The 17,107-nt window shown below is 42.7% G+C and overlaps 1 protein-coding gene across 1 annotated transcript in view; it reads left to right on the top strand.

The window, feature by feature from the left end:
• The first annotated feature begins 4,300 nt into the window (after positions 1 to 4,300).
• The window catches only part of LOC128879033 (protein lozenge-like), an 82,275-nt gene continuing 69,468 nt past the window's right edge, over positions 4,301 to 17,107 (top strand). Inside the window, exons 1-2 of the mRNA XM_054127859.1 lie at positions 4,301 to 5,630; positions 7,952 to 8,182. Of these exons, the coding sequence (XP_053983834.1) occupies positions 5,375 to 5,630; positions 7,952 to 8,182 (487 nt within the window). The 5' untranslated portion in view covers positions 4,301 to 5,374. The remainder of the gene's footprint in view (positions 5,631 to 7,951; positions 8,183 to 17,107) is intronic.

The raw sequence follows: 17,107 nt of genomic DNA, 5'->3' as shown, positions 1-17,107 counted from the left end.
TTACAGCGCACATATCTGGGCTTGGTATACATTGTCACACTTAACAATATCACGCAAAGAAGCTTGAAGAGCGCGAAACAAATGGAAGTCCGATGGCGCAAGATCTGGCGAGTATGGTGGGTGTGGTAACACGTCCCATCCAAACTCCAGTAATTTTTTAATTATTGCTTATGATTTTGTCATCATCATCCGCGATGGGTCTCCCTGACCGAGGAGCATCGTTGAGATTAAAATCACCAGCACGGAATTTCGTGAACCATCGTTGGCACTGACGTTCTTGTAAACCATTGTCACCGTAAACTTTACGCAACTTTTCGCAAGCTTGACTCGCGTTCTTCCCTTTATGGTAGTAAAACAATAGAATATGGCGAAAATGCACAGTTCGATCTTCCATTTTCAATTTATCGTGAAATTTTCCAAACTCAACCAAATCGATCAGTCTTTTGTTTAGTACGAAGCTAGAATCCTTAGTTGTCAAACGACAGCAATCACGTGGTTGCAACTGACTCTAGTACTGCCAAAAGTAAACTAATGCCACGTGTTGCAGAAATGCGTCACGACTTTTCCGACAACCCAATATTTCGTCTAGTTGTGCGGTTAGAAATGTTTCCGAGAAAGAGAGGCTCCAGTTCCAGTCTCCAACGATAGCGTAGATTCGCAAAGCTACATTTGAATTGCATCTTGCAATGGTTATGCTCGGTACTCGGGGCTCCCTACCTGGAAGAGGCGCGGCCAGTGGGGGGTCGGTGAGCAAAGTTCAAAAGAGAGGAAAGAGGCCGCGAGGTAGAGAAGGAGGAGGTCGAAGGTGGCGATATCACGAAGGAGCAAAATCGCGGAGGTGGGGCGAACGATCCACGATGCGGGAGAGCCCCACCTCCCCACCTCCCCACCTCCCCACCTGCTCCCCCAATCGTAAGCTCCGCCTCCAGAAACTCGCGTGACGTCACACAGACACTTGTTACGCCTTGCTGAAACACTGGAACGCCACGCCGCCGCCGCACCGCGCCGCGTCGCGCCGCGGACGTGCCACTTGGACCTCGTCAGGGTGGAAGAATTACTTCCCGAACACTCTGGATCACCTTCGACGTGTCCTGTGACCTGTAACCTGGAACATACAACGTGGAACCCTTCTTTCGTAAACCTGGCCGAACGAAACTTACGAATTTAAAATTCGTACGAATATCAGGATACGATATCCACGGATGTGCGAAATTTGTCAAGCTGCCACGCAGAGGATCCTTCGAGGGAATGGCTGCGGTTAGTGACGACCGAGAAGAACGTACGGAGAAACGTAACGAAACATTCGATTACGATTCAAGTTTTCTCATCCACTCGACGTAAACGTCCACTTAAATTCAATGTTAATTAGATATTCCTATATTTGCAAACATTCTTTTTTTGTCTACTAGTAACCATTTTGAAAGCGACACGATTACGATATCGCGGGTGCTGAAAGATTGGCCTGCCTTGTGAAATAACGCGATAACACATGGAATTTCGACGATACTACTTCCTCCTTATCGGTGTAACAACTAGCCGGAAGATTATGCGGAGAAACGACTAATTATCGTCGATTAATTCCCGCTATTCGTCGCTCGACTTCAACGGGCAAATATGCAGGTCGTATATTTTATGTAAATTTGTCGGGAACGATCGGATGGATCTTGTTTCGAATCATCGCGGGAGACGGTTTCTTCGTATTCTACGAATCAATTTACCGGTAGCCGTTGATCCTCGTAAGCATTGGATTAAGGTTTCGAAAAAACAATTGAAAACGCTGGTGAACTATACGGATAGATATTGCTACTTCAAATTTATTAAATCTTTCGTTTGTTCGAGACACAATTTTCTTTTACAATTCGAGTTCTATTTGAAATTAGTCGATGAGCGGGATAGAAAGCACCTTTAAAATTTTTACATTTTATTCGGTATTTTCAAGATAAAAATTGTAGATAAAAATTGCTCGTTTTTCATCCTGAAACGAATAGCCCCGAAACGAAAACCTATGTTTCGCATCGGCCCTGTTCATTTTACGAGTACACTGCGATGACACACAGGAATTTCCGCGAAACGATGTATAACGTGGCGTGCTACGTTTACGTGTACCTTTCACATTGTTCGAACGGCCTTCGATACATTTTATTCTTCGGAAATATGCTAGAATTATACTGAATTTATTCTTACACTTGATACGCGTTAACTTATTAACATCTTTAGTTTGTATGCGTTTTCAATTTATTGTTCTGTTTCCTCGTTATCGACAGTGGGACGATGTACGCGTACGTTAGAACGATAAGTTACAATTTCGATGCTTGAGTTTCGTTTCGGAGCGCCAAGTTCTACGGCACCTTAACAAATGCTTTCGTCTGTTTCACAAAAAGAAAAACTACCGACTTGGATAATATCCCATCGACAAATATCAAATCTTTGTATTTGAATAAAAAAACAATGTCAGGTCACCGACAGTTGTAACAATTTTTTCAGGCGTAACGACGCGAGGTCTAGCCGAAGCCAAAACGTCGATAGGTAGACATCAGACTAATCAATCCACAACATATACTATTACTTTCGTACAACGAGTTGGTAAATAAATAACTACGCCAAAAAAATATTTTATACGTTATTATACGTTATTCGTAATTAAAGATCGTAATCATCGAGTTTCGATAGCTTGCATTCTAACCTGTGTTGTAATTATAAACTTATCGCAAAGGATACAGAAATCTCTTTCCAAATCAGAAATCACGTACGTTACAAATTTACTTTATTTCTCTTGATTCTTATTCTTACTCTTGTTCTTATTCTGTCATTGACAACTGTCATTTGACAACTAAGGACTCTAGCTTCGTACTAAACAAAAGACTGATCGATTTGGTTGAGTTTGGAAAATTTCACGATAAATTGAAAATGGAAGATCAAACTGTGCATTTTCGCCATATTCTATTGTTTTACTTCCATAAAGGGAAGAACGCAAGTCAAGCTTGCGAAAAGTTGCGTAAAGTTTACGGTGACAATGCTTCGTTGCTCGGCATTTCGCTTGTTTATCTACACACTTTTTCCCTCTCTCTCGTCCACACTCGTCTTATTCGCTCAATTTCACATTCGTACAATGCGCGGCTAATTTAAACAGTCTACACCAGTATCCTGTATCGTGGTACTGGATCCAATAGCGATAAATTAATTTGAAATTTATTCGACGGATGGTAGAGGAACGTTGGCGACGCGATTGACCGGTATTACGATTGGTCCCGCTTTCTCCCACCAGCAATTGTAGCGTCCCGCGTATTTTTAAAGAAACGGAATATATCCAAGATCGAGATCGTGTTCTCGTGCGAATTGAAAACTCTGCGGAACGTTTACGTTTTCGCGTTAATATTGTTGCGAGCACCCTTTGGATGGATCCAAGCCTGTTGGTGCTCGCGACCGGAACAAGAAGACAGCCAGAAGAAGGCGATCGGATCGATCGCCTGTCAAGCTGTCAGATTCGAACAAGACGCCATTGAGTGCTGACGTTCCGAAACAAACAGCACATTCAATTACCTTTGTTGACATTTGTATTGTACACACCCTGTTATATATTAAAGTTACTCGTTAATTCTTAATGTTCTCGTTACGTCAAACATAAAACATAACAATATGTATAACTATTATATGAGCTCCCCGACTCTCCAGACATATCGATATACTGGAAAGCATTCAAAGGAGATTCTTACGTTTTCTCTCAAATAAAACTTCCTCTCCTATGAGTCGACTTGATCATAACTACAGTACCATCATGTACAGGTTCAGGGTACTTTCACTCAGGGACAGACGCACAATACATGAAATTCTTTTTATTCAGAAGCTTCTCACTAATATAATCGATTGTGCACCTCTTCTTGGACTTGTACCCTTTCGCATTTTTCTCAGGACCATCAGGTCCTCATATTTATTTCATCAATATGTTTCCTCTTCTAGATACTGTCACCTCGATACTACAGTTAACGGTTTTAGTTCAGACAGCGATATGTCTATTGACTCTATCGACTCTACTAAACATAGGTTACGTAATCTTTTTTATCGGTAATTCTGCGATTCACCGGCGTCAACTTCGTTACGATCGTTGTGAAAATTTTTGTTTGTCTCGACATCTGTCAACTGTCGTTGTTTATATTTGTTACACGTAACAATTTCATAATGGGCCCGTATATATTGAAATAAATAATTAAATAAAATAAATAACTATCAGCTACCGGTCGAATAAATATCGATTCGCGAAGGACATTGATTGCGAGGAGCGAATAAGTTCGCGATCGGGGGGCGGGCGATCCGACGCCGACGTCAGTGGGGATACGCGATCGTCGCCACGGGGGCCGCGGGCGGGAGGGCACTGGGAACGGAGGGGGGAGGCTCAGAATTGCGAGCTTAGGCCGTCCCGGGACGCTTACGCGGAACACGCGGACACGGCTGAACTCGCGCCACCGCGCCGGCATTACGTCGCGCACCGTCGACCGCGACTGACGTTCGCGTGGACGTTCCTCGATTCTCGATCGACTTCCACTCGACCTATCACCGCGACCACCGGATGCGAGTATTCGCGCCTGCAAGGTATCGCGACACAGCCTCCGTCGCACAGTGAAAGCCCCGACGAGTGTACGAGTGTACCAGTGTGCGAGTGTACGGTCAAGCTTCCGAATCGAAAAGTTACCCGTTCAACAACCTGTAGGAATCTTGCGCACTCCGCTAAAAACGTGCCATTACGTCCTCGCTATCGGTGACTCGGGGATTAATGACAGGAACTCAACAGTGACATTATCGCGACCGAACTGTTTGGTCGAATCGATTTTTTTTATTGATGATCGTTAAGGAACCGTGTGGAGTGTCGTTAATCTTGGTTACCTCGGCTTCGTAATCTCAAAGTTTATCCGCGCCTTGTGCAGCTTCGAGAAAATCATCGCTCGATCGAAAATTGTTGATACACATGCGTACGAGTATATGTGAGGATCGATCAAGCGTCGTCTAGATCAGCGACACCTCGTAGCGTGTAGAAGTTTAGAAGTGTAGAAGTCTGTTTGAACGTTGCATCGATATCGCTAGCGGAAGGCATGGCGTTGGCGGGAAACCGGTAGAACGATCCTAGGTCCGCGATGGAACTGGGAGAAACGTCTGGAATGGTGCGAGTGTAGAAAATGTCATCGCGGACGCGATGACGGATCGTTGGTCTAACGAAGAGAAAGGGTAGAGGAAAAATTAACTGGTGGACGAAAGGAAGGCGGTAGCGGGGGTGTTCGGAGGATTTGGCGAGCGTGTACGCGCAGAGGCGGCAAGTGAAATCACGACGTTCTGCTCGGAAGGTGCGTGCTTTGGCGACGAGGGGCGGCTACTGGCCGATGGGATGCATCTACCGGTGGGTTCCGTGGGCTGCGGGGAGAATTACGCCACCGTTGGATCCCACGAAGGCGCCGGCCCCTGCGGCCCCTCACTGGCGCCGCTTCAGGGGGTGAACACCAGGTACCAACAGGCTGACGACGCCGACGCCGGGGGTGGTGGAGGCGAGATGAGCGAAGGTGCCGCCGTCGGCGAGCTCTGGTGGACCGAGAGGCTCGTCGGCGAGGCACAGGCCGAACACCCTGGCGAACTCGTTCGAACAGGTTCGTTTCACCCTTTTTTTATTTTATTTTATTTTATTTTTCAAACAATTGTCCTCCGGTGTTGTTGTTTTAAAGTTGCTCGATAAGAAAAGGGATGAACGTACATGTCCTTGCAAAAGTAATAAGCGCCAAGTTGCTTCCGCGCACTTGACAGATTTCCGCGAAACTACCCCTTTCTGTTTTACTTTTCAACCTATAGAAAAACACTTGGAACAAACCCGAAGATATACATATTGTACATATTTGAAACCTTCGATCGCGACTTAACCGTTGATCATTTGAAATATCGTATACTTTCGATCGGAGCGCTCTTCGTGGACGGCCGCGGCGTGTAATTACGTAGTGTCTGCGACCAATGAAGACGGAGTACATTTTTGCTAAGTTACAACTGTGATTCTTTGATCTCAAGTTAAATAAATGCGAGTAAAATACTTTCATACGTTGGTTATTTGATTGAAAACGGTGAAACTGTAAATGTTCCTGAACACTTTCGCTGCGGACGAAAATAAGTAGCCGTTCGCTAGGAGCTGCAATTATGATATTTCTTTTAATGAAAAATTTCTTACACATGTTCTGATATGATTATTTTGAAAAATATATATTTGTGTTAACTTATTTTATATATGATTGCCGAACAAAAAAAATGAAAACTGAAGAATAATAAAAACAACCATGTATTTTCAGTTGGACGCACATGTGCGTCATCCGCAGCGAAAGTGTTAACTTGAAAATGTATTAAACGTTAAAGGATGTTTTTAATTAATATATAGTTTATCGGTAATCGATTACTTATCTACGTTTTTTTGTCTTGAAATGAGTTTTAATGAATTTATCGTCTACGGCTATTCGACGTCGCGTATGGATTTATCGTTCGTTACCGTTGATTATGATCCGCTACTATTTATTTTCTATGAATTTCTGTTCCACGATGTTAACAATCGAACCACGAATTATTTGTCTTTCGATTATTCATCATTTGTATTGCAAATAGATATATTTCCCTTGGTTTTCATTTTCCATGTATGTGGTAATATGGACTGGTATTTTCTTTGAAAGAACTCGACTTGTATTTAGTTCCTAGCAGGTATTACATATACGAGTACGTATGGACGTAAAAGTCCAAATTTCTAGTCTTGAACACGTGCCAATTCCAACGACTCGATTCATCGATATCGGAGTATCTTTTCTGTTACGAAACATAAATTTACAGACAGAAGTAAATAACAATTAAAGTATATATTAATCGTCAACGATAAAAGTTTGACGGTATATGATTTTTCATTTTGAAGTAAAACGTCTATGACAGGAAAGGAAACATCGAATCTCTGTACAAGGATATTTAGTCAAGCACAAGTAAAAGATGAATATTTGAAACAGAAGATCTATCGTAAAAGTAATTCAATTATAGTTTTCTTAATTTACCCTTATTTTACAGCATCGATTTTCAAATCGAAACATTGGAATAGACGCTTGGAATCGGTACATATTTAATTATAATAAATATCGATATTTAATCATGTATAATTCAGTGTCAGCTCGATATACGTGTACGTAAATATAGTAATATCGTAAATATTGCTAACTCTTCGATACAATGTATATATTCGTTACAATATTTAACAGGACTGTATAGAAAGATTAAGAAATAGAAATTAATTTCGTCACTGAACGTTCGCGAAAGTGCGAAATCCTTTTTTCTAACTATGACAATCTTTATCGATTGCAACGGAAATTCACAAATAGTTATTTATAAATTTAGTATTTCCAAATTTTTGATAATCGTTTAGAAATATTCATTATTCCACACCGAAACTGTCTGTACATTTTGAAAAATCCATATTCTCCGCTTGTTAGGCGATACCTGTATAAACTTATTTTCTAGCGACACACAATTAAAGCTATCGTGAAACGGTTACACGTTAGTATTTTTTATCGAAATGAGTAACGCAGAGCATAGCCAAACGAAATCTGTAGTTTACTTTGCAAACTATCGCGAAGGTGTTGAACGTGTATTTGAGTTGTAAAAAATTGTAACTCTGGAGAACCAGTCAAAAGAATTGGTCGAAACGTGCGAATTTCAAATTAATCTCTCTTTGTCGGTAAATATATATGTACTCTGAAAAGTTTGACAAACTTATCAAGTTTTTCTCTACTATATTACTATATTACTAGAAAATAAAAAGGAAAAGGACTATAAGAATAAATGGGAATGACGAAGGAAAGTAACGAATACGGAAGATGAAAATAAATTGGTGTCTTAATGTTAATGTTAACGTTGATTAATACTATTTATAATTGACGGTTTCTATCTTGTTTTTCAGGATCACCGTATTTTCTCTGCAGCCAACTGCCGACTCATTGGCGGTCGAACAAGACGCTTCCGGTAGCCTTCAAAGTTGTCGCCCTAGGCGAGGTCGGCGATGGAACTCTGGTGACAGTGCGAGCGGGCAACGACGAAAACTGTTGCGCCGAACTAAGGAATTCCACCGCCTTGATGAAGAACCAAGTCGCCAAGTTCAACGACCTCAGGTTCGTCGGAAGGAGCGGCAGGGGTGAGTCTCCGAACCCATCGACTACCTTTCTCTCAACCCTTTGCACTCGAGGCCTTTCTTTCTGGTATCTACTAGCAACTCGAGATGCTTTCTTAGCATTCTATTCCCACGAATGCTAAGCTTAATCAGGTCACCTTTACCTTGTCGACAAATATTTTATCGATACTTCGAGTTCCAAAGAAATGAAACCTAAACAAATATTATTGTTGCCCGATTTACTATGTCAAACCTACTGGTGACCGAGAGTCACATCTCGAGTGCAAAGGGTTAATCCTTCCTTTTCTGCTCTCGTCGTATTTTCCAACTAGTGAAGGTCAAGTTTTTCGATTCGAACGATAGATGACGAATGCAAACCCACGTACAGCGATTTATTCTCGACGTTTATTCGATTCGAGATTTAACCCTTTGCACTCGGCACCGTTACGGACGTTACCTACCAGCAATTCGTCGCCACTTTTTCGCGAAAACGTACACCTTGGAAACGTGATATCATACGGTACAATTTTAGAACCAAGTAAGGCATTGTAACGAAACTTGGTTTATATGTATTTGTGGACATTGAAGAACACATATTCACAGAAACAGAAATCAAAATTTAGAGAGGTCTTTACTATTCGACGCTTCAATACGAATTGAGTTTTTGTAAATTTCTTTTCTCAGTTTTCGGATTTCTTTATTATCTTGTCAACTAATTTGTTCCACTAATTCTACATATTGCTCAACGGATTAGAGAAGTGTTATAGTCCGTCGTGAACGCACTTCGCACGTTCTTTTTCGACATGTAAAACCGGTTGATTTATTTATCGTGCACCTTGATAATTTTATCATATTTTGATTTGTTTTTTGTGCCATTTTAATAAAAAACTGCAGAAAAATGTGTTTCTAAAAAAATTGCGGTTGGAATAAGTTCATTTTCCGTAATCGGTGATACACTTTCATGTCCCCTCAGAAGGGACAACCGAGTGGAAAGGGTTGAATTTATATTTGTACATGTTCATTGATTTCATAATTAGAATCGTACCGCTTATTTTACGAGTTAACGAATAGAACGTGCTTTGTCTTTTATTCGTTATTTGAAATTTGGATTTTCCGAAAATTTTGCTCAGCACAATTTCGAATCGCGCAACTTGTTACGGGATACTATACGATGGATTCGTTCGATTCCTTTCTCTAGAGAATATCGCAGTTGTTCCTGTTTCGAAAACAAAGAGTTTGTAATCCACGATACCGAGTGCTCTTCGATGCGATAAGTATCCCACCTGTGCGTTACGCGAACGAGGTAATTTTCATAAAACTCAGTTCGGTCCAAGTTACCGCGGCGTTTCAAGCGATCGATTAGCGATGTTTAGTTTGAGGGTCGCGCATTCCTCGGAGCCAGTTTACTTTGTAAGCGATGCAAAAAGCAGCGAGTAAATTGTCTGCACGGGCGAGGCATGTGCCGTAATTTCGAACCCTCTAAAAGCACGGTTATTGTAATCATCGTCGTCATCAACTGGCCTCTCGATCCCCCCCTCTTCGCTTCGGGCCGCCTCGCTTTTCAACCCTCTGCGTTTGCGAGTTTTCTCGCTTCCACCCGCGCCACCCCCAGAGTCATTACTCGATGTCCGCCGGTAGCCCCGGCCTAGCATCCGAAACAACTGGCCGTTAATCAGAAATCATCGTCCGTCGGCCAGGGAGAGAGAGAGGACAAGTCCCTAAAATCAAGCAAAACCGCCCGACCTTTCCGAATCGTTTCATTTTTCGGTTTAAAAAAAAGAGTCCTAGTATCGCGGCCTACTTTTCGAACGCGACGAACGAGCTAGACCGCAAAACTTGCAACTTCAACTCTACGAAAACTTATGGAAGCAACCTTAAGCTTGGTCTTCGGTGCTCGAACACTCTCGCAACCCTCCGACAGTCTCGCGTTCCCCAGGGAACGTAATTTCGTAATTTTTGTTGTCAGAAGAGATAATTTTGTCGCGATGGTGTGCTTGATTTTTGACGAGTCATCAATTTGAAACATGCAAATGAAGGAGACGATTAATTTAGGCTAGATTCTTTATCGCGTCGATAATCGGGACGTAGAAATTAATAATAAACGGAAATTAACACTTTATTTACCGGGAGCCTATTTATAGGCTTTTTAATTGCGGTATTTAGTTATTCGAATTTATTTACTGTGTTTATTGTTTGTCTACGAACAATGTTCAGTGTTTGGTAACAGACTTGGCTTTCGATGTACCTAGTAACAGTATGGAGGAATTATTGTCAGGAATTATTGTCTAGATTGGCATATGCTACTGTAGGAAATTCTTTTTTTAATTAAAATCTACTTTTAAATAGCCCGGTAGGTAAAGTGTTAATAAAATGCCACCAATTTCGCTTAAGCCGTTAATAGTAGAAATGTTACAAATTTTGCATTGTTCGCGATTGTAACCGATAGCTTTTTCTATAACACGTTCAAATTTGAACTCGTGCGGAGACTCGTATACAGAAATATTTTCTTTTGAGAGAAACTACATATTTCCTAGATAAAGCATCCAGAGAATTTAATTTAAAGTTTCGTAACTCGTAACATCGTCGAGTTTTCTCAAATTGATCGCAATCTATTTAGGGTAATGTTTTTAAGATGCGAATCGTTAAGTCTCGTCGCCTTGGTATTTGTTTATTTCATTGTCAGTTCGTCGAGCAGGTAGGTAAAGTGTTAATAAAATGCCATCAATTTCGCTTAAGCCGTTAATAGTAGAAATGTTAAAAATTTTGCATTGTTCGCGATTATAACCGATAGCTTTTTCTATAACACGTTCAAATTTGAACTCGTGTGGAGACTCGTACACAGAAATATTCTTTTGAGAGAAACTACATATTTCCTAGATAAAGCATCCAGAGAATTTAATTTAAAGTCTCGTAACTCGTAACATCGTCGAGTTTTCTCAAATTGATCGCAATCTATTTAGGGTAATGTTTTTAAGAGGCGAATCCTTAAGTCTCGTCGCCTTGGTATTTGTTTATTTCATTGTCAGTTCGTCGAGCAGATAGGTAAAGTGTTAATAAAATGCCATCAATTTCGCTTAAGCCGTTAATAGTAGAAATGTTACAAATTTTGCATTGTTCGCGATTGTAACCGATAGCTTTTTCTATAACACGTTCAAATTTGAACTCGTGTGGAGACTCGTATACAGAAATATTTTCTTTTGAGAGAAACTACATATTTCCTAGATAAAGCATCCAGAGAATTTAATTTAAAGTCTCGTAACTCGTAACATCGTCGAGTTTTCTCAAATTGATCGCAATCTATTTAGGGTAACGTTTTTAAGAGGCGAATCCTTAAGTCTCGTCGCCTTGGTATTTGTTTATTTCATTGTCAGTTCGTCGAGCAGTCGTCGTGTAAAACCGCGATCGAAAGTCGTCCAAAAGGCAGATCGAATCTAGTCGCTTAAAAATCAGATCATCTGCACCGTGGCAACCCGGATGACAATCTCGCGAGTGACTGACGATTAGCGGTGGGTTTTAAAGAACCCGTTTTCACGGGGATCAAGTCCGTCGAGTTTCGGAGGGTTCTCGTCGATCGGCGACGATTGCACGGTTGGTCCAGTCGTGCAAATGCGTTTTGCACCCCACGCACCCGGAGGATGCATTTATGAATTAACGAGCCGGACTGCTCGCGCACGCGTTCGATAGCTACATCTATGTTTCATGTGATTTGATCATGAAGTGCAGGGTCAGCAGGTACCATCCTTCCGACATATCCGCCGGATACGCTAACCCGGGGAATCAATTAGCGAAAGAGACATGTCCCTCGTCGAAATCCTTCGATCCCTTTGTCCAGTTTTTCGGGAGTATTTTTTTATTTGTTCTATCTCTCCTCGATAATCCGTAATACTCAATTTCGACGATTGACCAAACCGCCCCTCTCCACGGTTGCGCTCAGTACCGGCCGCGAACGGCCTGGCAGCCCTCCTGTCACCGAGGTTTTGTTTCCGCGACTTATTAATTTGATTGAATCCCGCCGCGACGCGACGCGACGCAACGCATCCGATCCTCGATATATATCGTAGATTCCAAAGACCTGACTAGAGGAAGTTTGGTGATCGACCGAGGATTTTTCGAAAAACTGGATGCCTTCGGTGTCTATCTTTCCGTTCGCATAACGTACGTTGAATTCGAATAGTTCAACAAGTTTAGAATTTTGTATCGGGCATTGAAACAAGCTTCGAGTTTAAGGGCGAAGGGTCAAGTAATATTCCAAATTTTGACCTTTTTTTTTTTTTTGTTTAGAAAATTAGTTTACCATTTGGAGAATGTGCTCCGACCATTTCAGCTAAAACTTCGAAGTCTAAGTGTACCTACAGAGTCATTAAAGCGATGCACTCCGAACGGTACACGAAGGACTATTTTTAGATCCGGAAACTTTAAACGCATTTTTCTCAAAACACAAAATTTCGCGTGCCGTGCAACGTAACTTAGAGATTTCTCAGCCGATTGCTATTAAGCTTGGCACGAAATATTCCTTAAACTATCCTCCTTTGCATCAACCTAAAGGTTTTTATAAAAATTGAAATAAACAATGTTTTTAATCATTTTTTTTATGACAAGATTTTTTTAACGTGCCGTGAAATTTAAAATTTAAAATGTTCTTTTTTTAATCGAGGTTGATGCAAAGCGTGTTACTATATTTTAACAAAAAATTGGTGGATCTTTTATTTCAAATAATTAGAGCGATCTGTGCGTTGCACGGCGCATTTTCGAGAAGCCAACTTCAAACAGCTGCTGTTCATTCATTTATGAATATTATTACTTAAAAAAAATTATATAGATTATCTAGATGCTACAAAATAACAAGTAATTAGTTGTAATTAAATATATATTACGCACTCTTAAAAAATAATTCCGCGAAAAAGCGGTTGTTTACTTGACCCTCCCCTCTTAATGAATTCCAGAACGGTAAAATTAGTCTTTGGTATAGCCTGTTATCCTTTTACGTTTCTTTGGTTCGATTTAACGGACAATTAAGGTCCAATTACACATATCCGTAACGTGTCAGTTCCGTATCCGTTCCGTATCAAGAACGTCTCGGAGCGGTGTCGGACGTGTGTGAACATGCCTATTCAAAAACAACAGAAGAATATAATCACCGGCGCTGATGGAACAATACGGAACTGAACGGATACGGAACTGACACGTTATGGATATGTGTAAATAGACCTTTAGATGTATCGGTGGCCCTCAGGTGCTGTAGCGGTGTTTTTTGAAGCTACAGTACGGGCTTAGCAACCCCGAGGTACCCGAGCTAGGGGGAGGGGGGGGGGGGGGGGCCACAATCCCCTATAGAAGTAAGAGATACTGCAAACAGTATTAAAACAATGCAGGAGTCACGTAAGACGATATAGGAGTCTAAACGAAAAATAAGGAACGGGAATTCGAACCCACGATCCTCGGATCCACAGTCGACCGCTTTACCTACGCGACCAATCTCGTACCTTACGTTTCGTGTTCTTGTTTTGATTTTTATCGTTGGGTATGGAAGGCGCGAATACTACAACGACGATAAGAAGAATGGAAATAAGCTAGTTGTTAGAATTTTATTTTTAGAAATTTATTTTCTTAACCCCTTCCCGTACTATTTAGCTCGTCGAAACTCGGGCCCAAGCGGTAAACATCGACGCGCGCTAAACAGACCAGACCGATGCTTGTAAACAATCGCAATACCCAAGCATCTCGTCGCGAGTCTGACTCGCGATATTCATGTTTGGCCCAAGTATCTCGTCGCGAGTCTGACTCGCGATATTCATGTTTGGCCCAAGTATCTCGTCGCGAGTCTGACTCGCGATATTCATGTTTGGGCCAAAATCTTCATCGCGAGTCTGACTCGCTAAAGTACGGGAAGGGGTTAAAGATTACAATATGAGAATTCCAAAGGAAGAGTGTCCGAATTCACAACGACCCCTACCGGTTGACTTATTTTGTCGGACTGAGGGTCGTCTCTTTCTGTCCCTGCTAGGACCCCGCCCCTCTTTCTGTTTTAAGGAAAAGCAGACCCTTTTCCTCAAGGCCCGAAAGTGACAAGCGATCGTCGTATTCCAACGCTAGTAATAAGTAAGCGGTAGTGCAATAATTTTGTATAATAAGTTACGCACTTTAAATAAATGAATGAATGAATGACGTATGGATGGCGGTGGATACGAAATTGTAAGGTTGTCGAGCCAGAGTTGGTAATCCATCGAATGCAACGATGAAGCAACCCCGGAGAGTCTCGATGAATTAAAGTGGACGGAAGGTTAGGATCGTCGCAATTATCACCTTGGTTTATAGGCGGATGGAGCGGTGCGCGGCGTGCGGCGTGCGGCGTGCGGCGTACGGCATGCGGGGTTACGGGCGGCTTGTAAACGGAAAGAAAAGAGAGAAGGTGGATGGTAGCGCCGGATCAAAGAGGGACTCGGCAGGCTGAAACGGGCGTTCCATCATCGTCGGTTCCGAGGCAGCCCGTGCCTATAATTAGTAATATACCGCAGTCTATATCGACACGGCTGAAATTACCACCGATAGTAATTATTTGACAATTGCAGAGACATCCTGTTGCGAGACTCGGGACCTTCCGTCCCCGTTCCGCCGTGTCCCCTCGTTTTCCATCCCAGCTTCAGGCTCCCACTTGGTGGAGTATGTATAGCTAGCCCTACGATGAGCGAGATACCTTGTGTCCTCTCTTCTCCTCCTCTCTCTCCCTCTCTCTTGGTGCCACGAGTATTAACGGACGGTTTCGAGTGGTTTCGGACAGTTGTGTGGGCGATTTGGGATGGCGCTCAATCTCATCCTCGGCGTTGGAAACGCACCGACACACCGAAACGGGGCCGTGAGTCGCGCTGCCGGATGAACCCGTTGATGCTGCACGTTATATAGGTGCCACATACGCGTGGCCCGGTTTTGTCTGTCGGTCTGTCCGTTCGTCGTTCGCGAATGCACAGCCTGGGTGTCCTGTCTCTGCAGATGACCGTTCCCATCATCGAGTATTAACCGCAGGACCGGAGCATCGGAGGGGGAGAATCGGCCGTGCAGCATTATTAGCCCCAAATGCGATGGACTCGGCCGCGCCGCGTCGCTCCGCTCCGCGCCGTCCCTGAGGGAACGGGGGATTGGGGTGTCGCGCGCGAACTCTTCCCTCGCTCGCTTCCGATTTGCGATACGACTTGAACGACCTTTGAACTTGATTCTCGCACTTTTAGTTTCGGAATCGCTCGATTCTTCCCTTGCCGCCATCATTCGCTGCCGCGTTTGCGACTGCGACTCGGAACGAAACATAGCGTTTCTCGAACTCTGGTATAGTCATCGCCGACTCATCGGAAACTGGAAGCTACGCTCACCTCGAGATAGGAGAGATAGGATAGATCCTTGTCTAGGATACCTGAATTTGCAAAGAAACGATAGATCGTTCTCCGAGGACATATCTTGTTCGACAAAGATAAACTTTGGAGGGTTCTCGACGAAAAAGAATCTAGGGGACGCTCTGGAACGATCTTCGAACTGAAAAATCCGAAAACTCGGTTACGATCTTCTGTTGGAAATAGAGTATTTGGGCCGTTTAGGTTCGATCGTAAAATATTTAGCTTTATCGATCGACGTCCCGTTCGGTGGCTGACTCACGGAACGATTGTTTTTTCTTCGATTAATTAGTTCGATAGATTGACCGCGAGTTAACGGTCATCGCGTCGTCACGCGTGTTCCTTTATCGTATTGTGTTGTCCGGAAAGTTCATGCCTATTTTTAAGAAAAATTCAAAGTCATATTTGAATTTTGATGTATATTTATCGAATTATGTATGTACCATTTTGTTCCACAACCTTTGGACCTGTTAAGGAATGTACAGATTTTATTTGTTTTCAGCCATTCCGACATATTCAGACTTGTACCGCCTACTAAAAAATCGGCATGGACTTTCCAGACAGCCCGATATATCCTGTACCCTCTAATTATAATAAAGTACAATTACAACATCTTTCGAGGCTCGGTGTTCGTTAATCGAGATTGCACGTTCTAGGTAGAAAAAGATCGGTTTCGATACAGCCGAACGTCCCCATCAGTTGCAAACGTTTACCGCGTGTCATTCGATCCGCGATGCCCCGAAAGGACAGACGCGTCTCTCCGTGATCGATGCCGCTAATCGATTTTAAAACGAAAGCCAGAAAGAGCAACCGCGACACGCTGCGATTTTTGGTATTCCGAAACGAGCCACTTTGCGCTCGGCCGAAACGATGACGATAACAAGGATACAATGACGGGCGCGAGAGCGACAGCCACCGCGGGCACGGTGGGTCGCGATGGGGGTGGTGGTGGAAGAGGGTGAGCGGTTGCACGCGGGGGAGAGGGCACGCTATAACTAGGATATAACGCCGTGCCTCTCTGCAGTCAGTTGCAGTTCCCGGGGGCGGCGGGGTTTGGGGTGTTTGATGCCGGTTATCATGTTGACAGACACAGCGAGGTGGACCAGCCCGCGCCAAGGGGAGACAATTACAAATCGTTGACGTTTACGCCAACACAAACGACTACATGTCCGCGACACGTTAGATATCCTCTCTTCACCGCGAGCGAACGAACTTCTTCCTATTAAGCGTTCCGCGATTCGATCCGATCAAACGTTCGACTCCTGCTCGACCGAACTTTCGACTAATTTAACCCTTAAATGGACAATGTTGTTTTTAAACAACATACTAAACATCACAGATAAAATTGACCTTCTTTTATTTTTTTGTAATTTTGACAACTAGTTCTTATTTCTGAACGAATTTTGAACAGTATAGTAAATTCATGTCTAGATTTTTTTACTTATTTTTCCTAGACAGTAATACATGTCTATTACACAAATATATTTTTTTAAAACGTGAAACAAAAATCGTCCATTTAAGGGTTAAACAAGAGATATAACTGTTACGTAATTGCCAAGATCATCGTAAC

Source organism: Hylaeus volcanicus, chromosome 1, assembly GCF_026283585.1.
Source record: "Hylaeus volcanicus isolate JK05 chromosome 1, UHH_iyHylVolc1.0_haploid, whole genome shotgun sequence".
In the NCBI taxonomy this organism is placed as follows: domain Eukaryota; kingdom Metazoa; phylum Arthropoda; class Insecta; order Hymenoptera; family Colletidae; genus Hylaeus; species Hylaeus volcanicus.
Note: the sequence above shows the minus strand (reverse complement) of the source record. Positions and strands in the feature narration are given on the sequence as shown.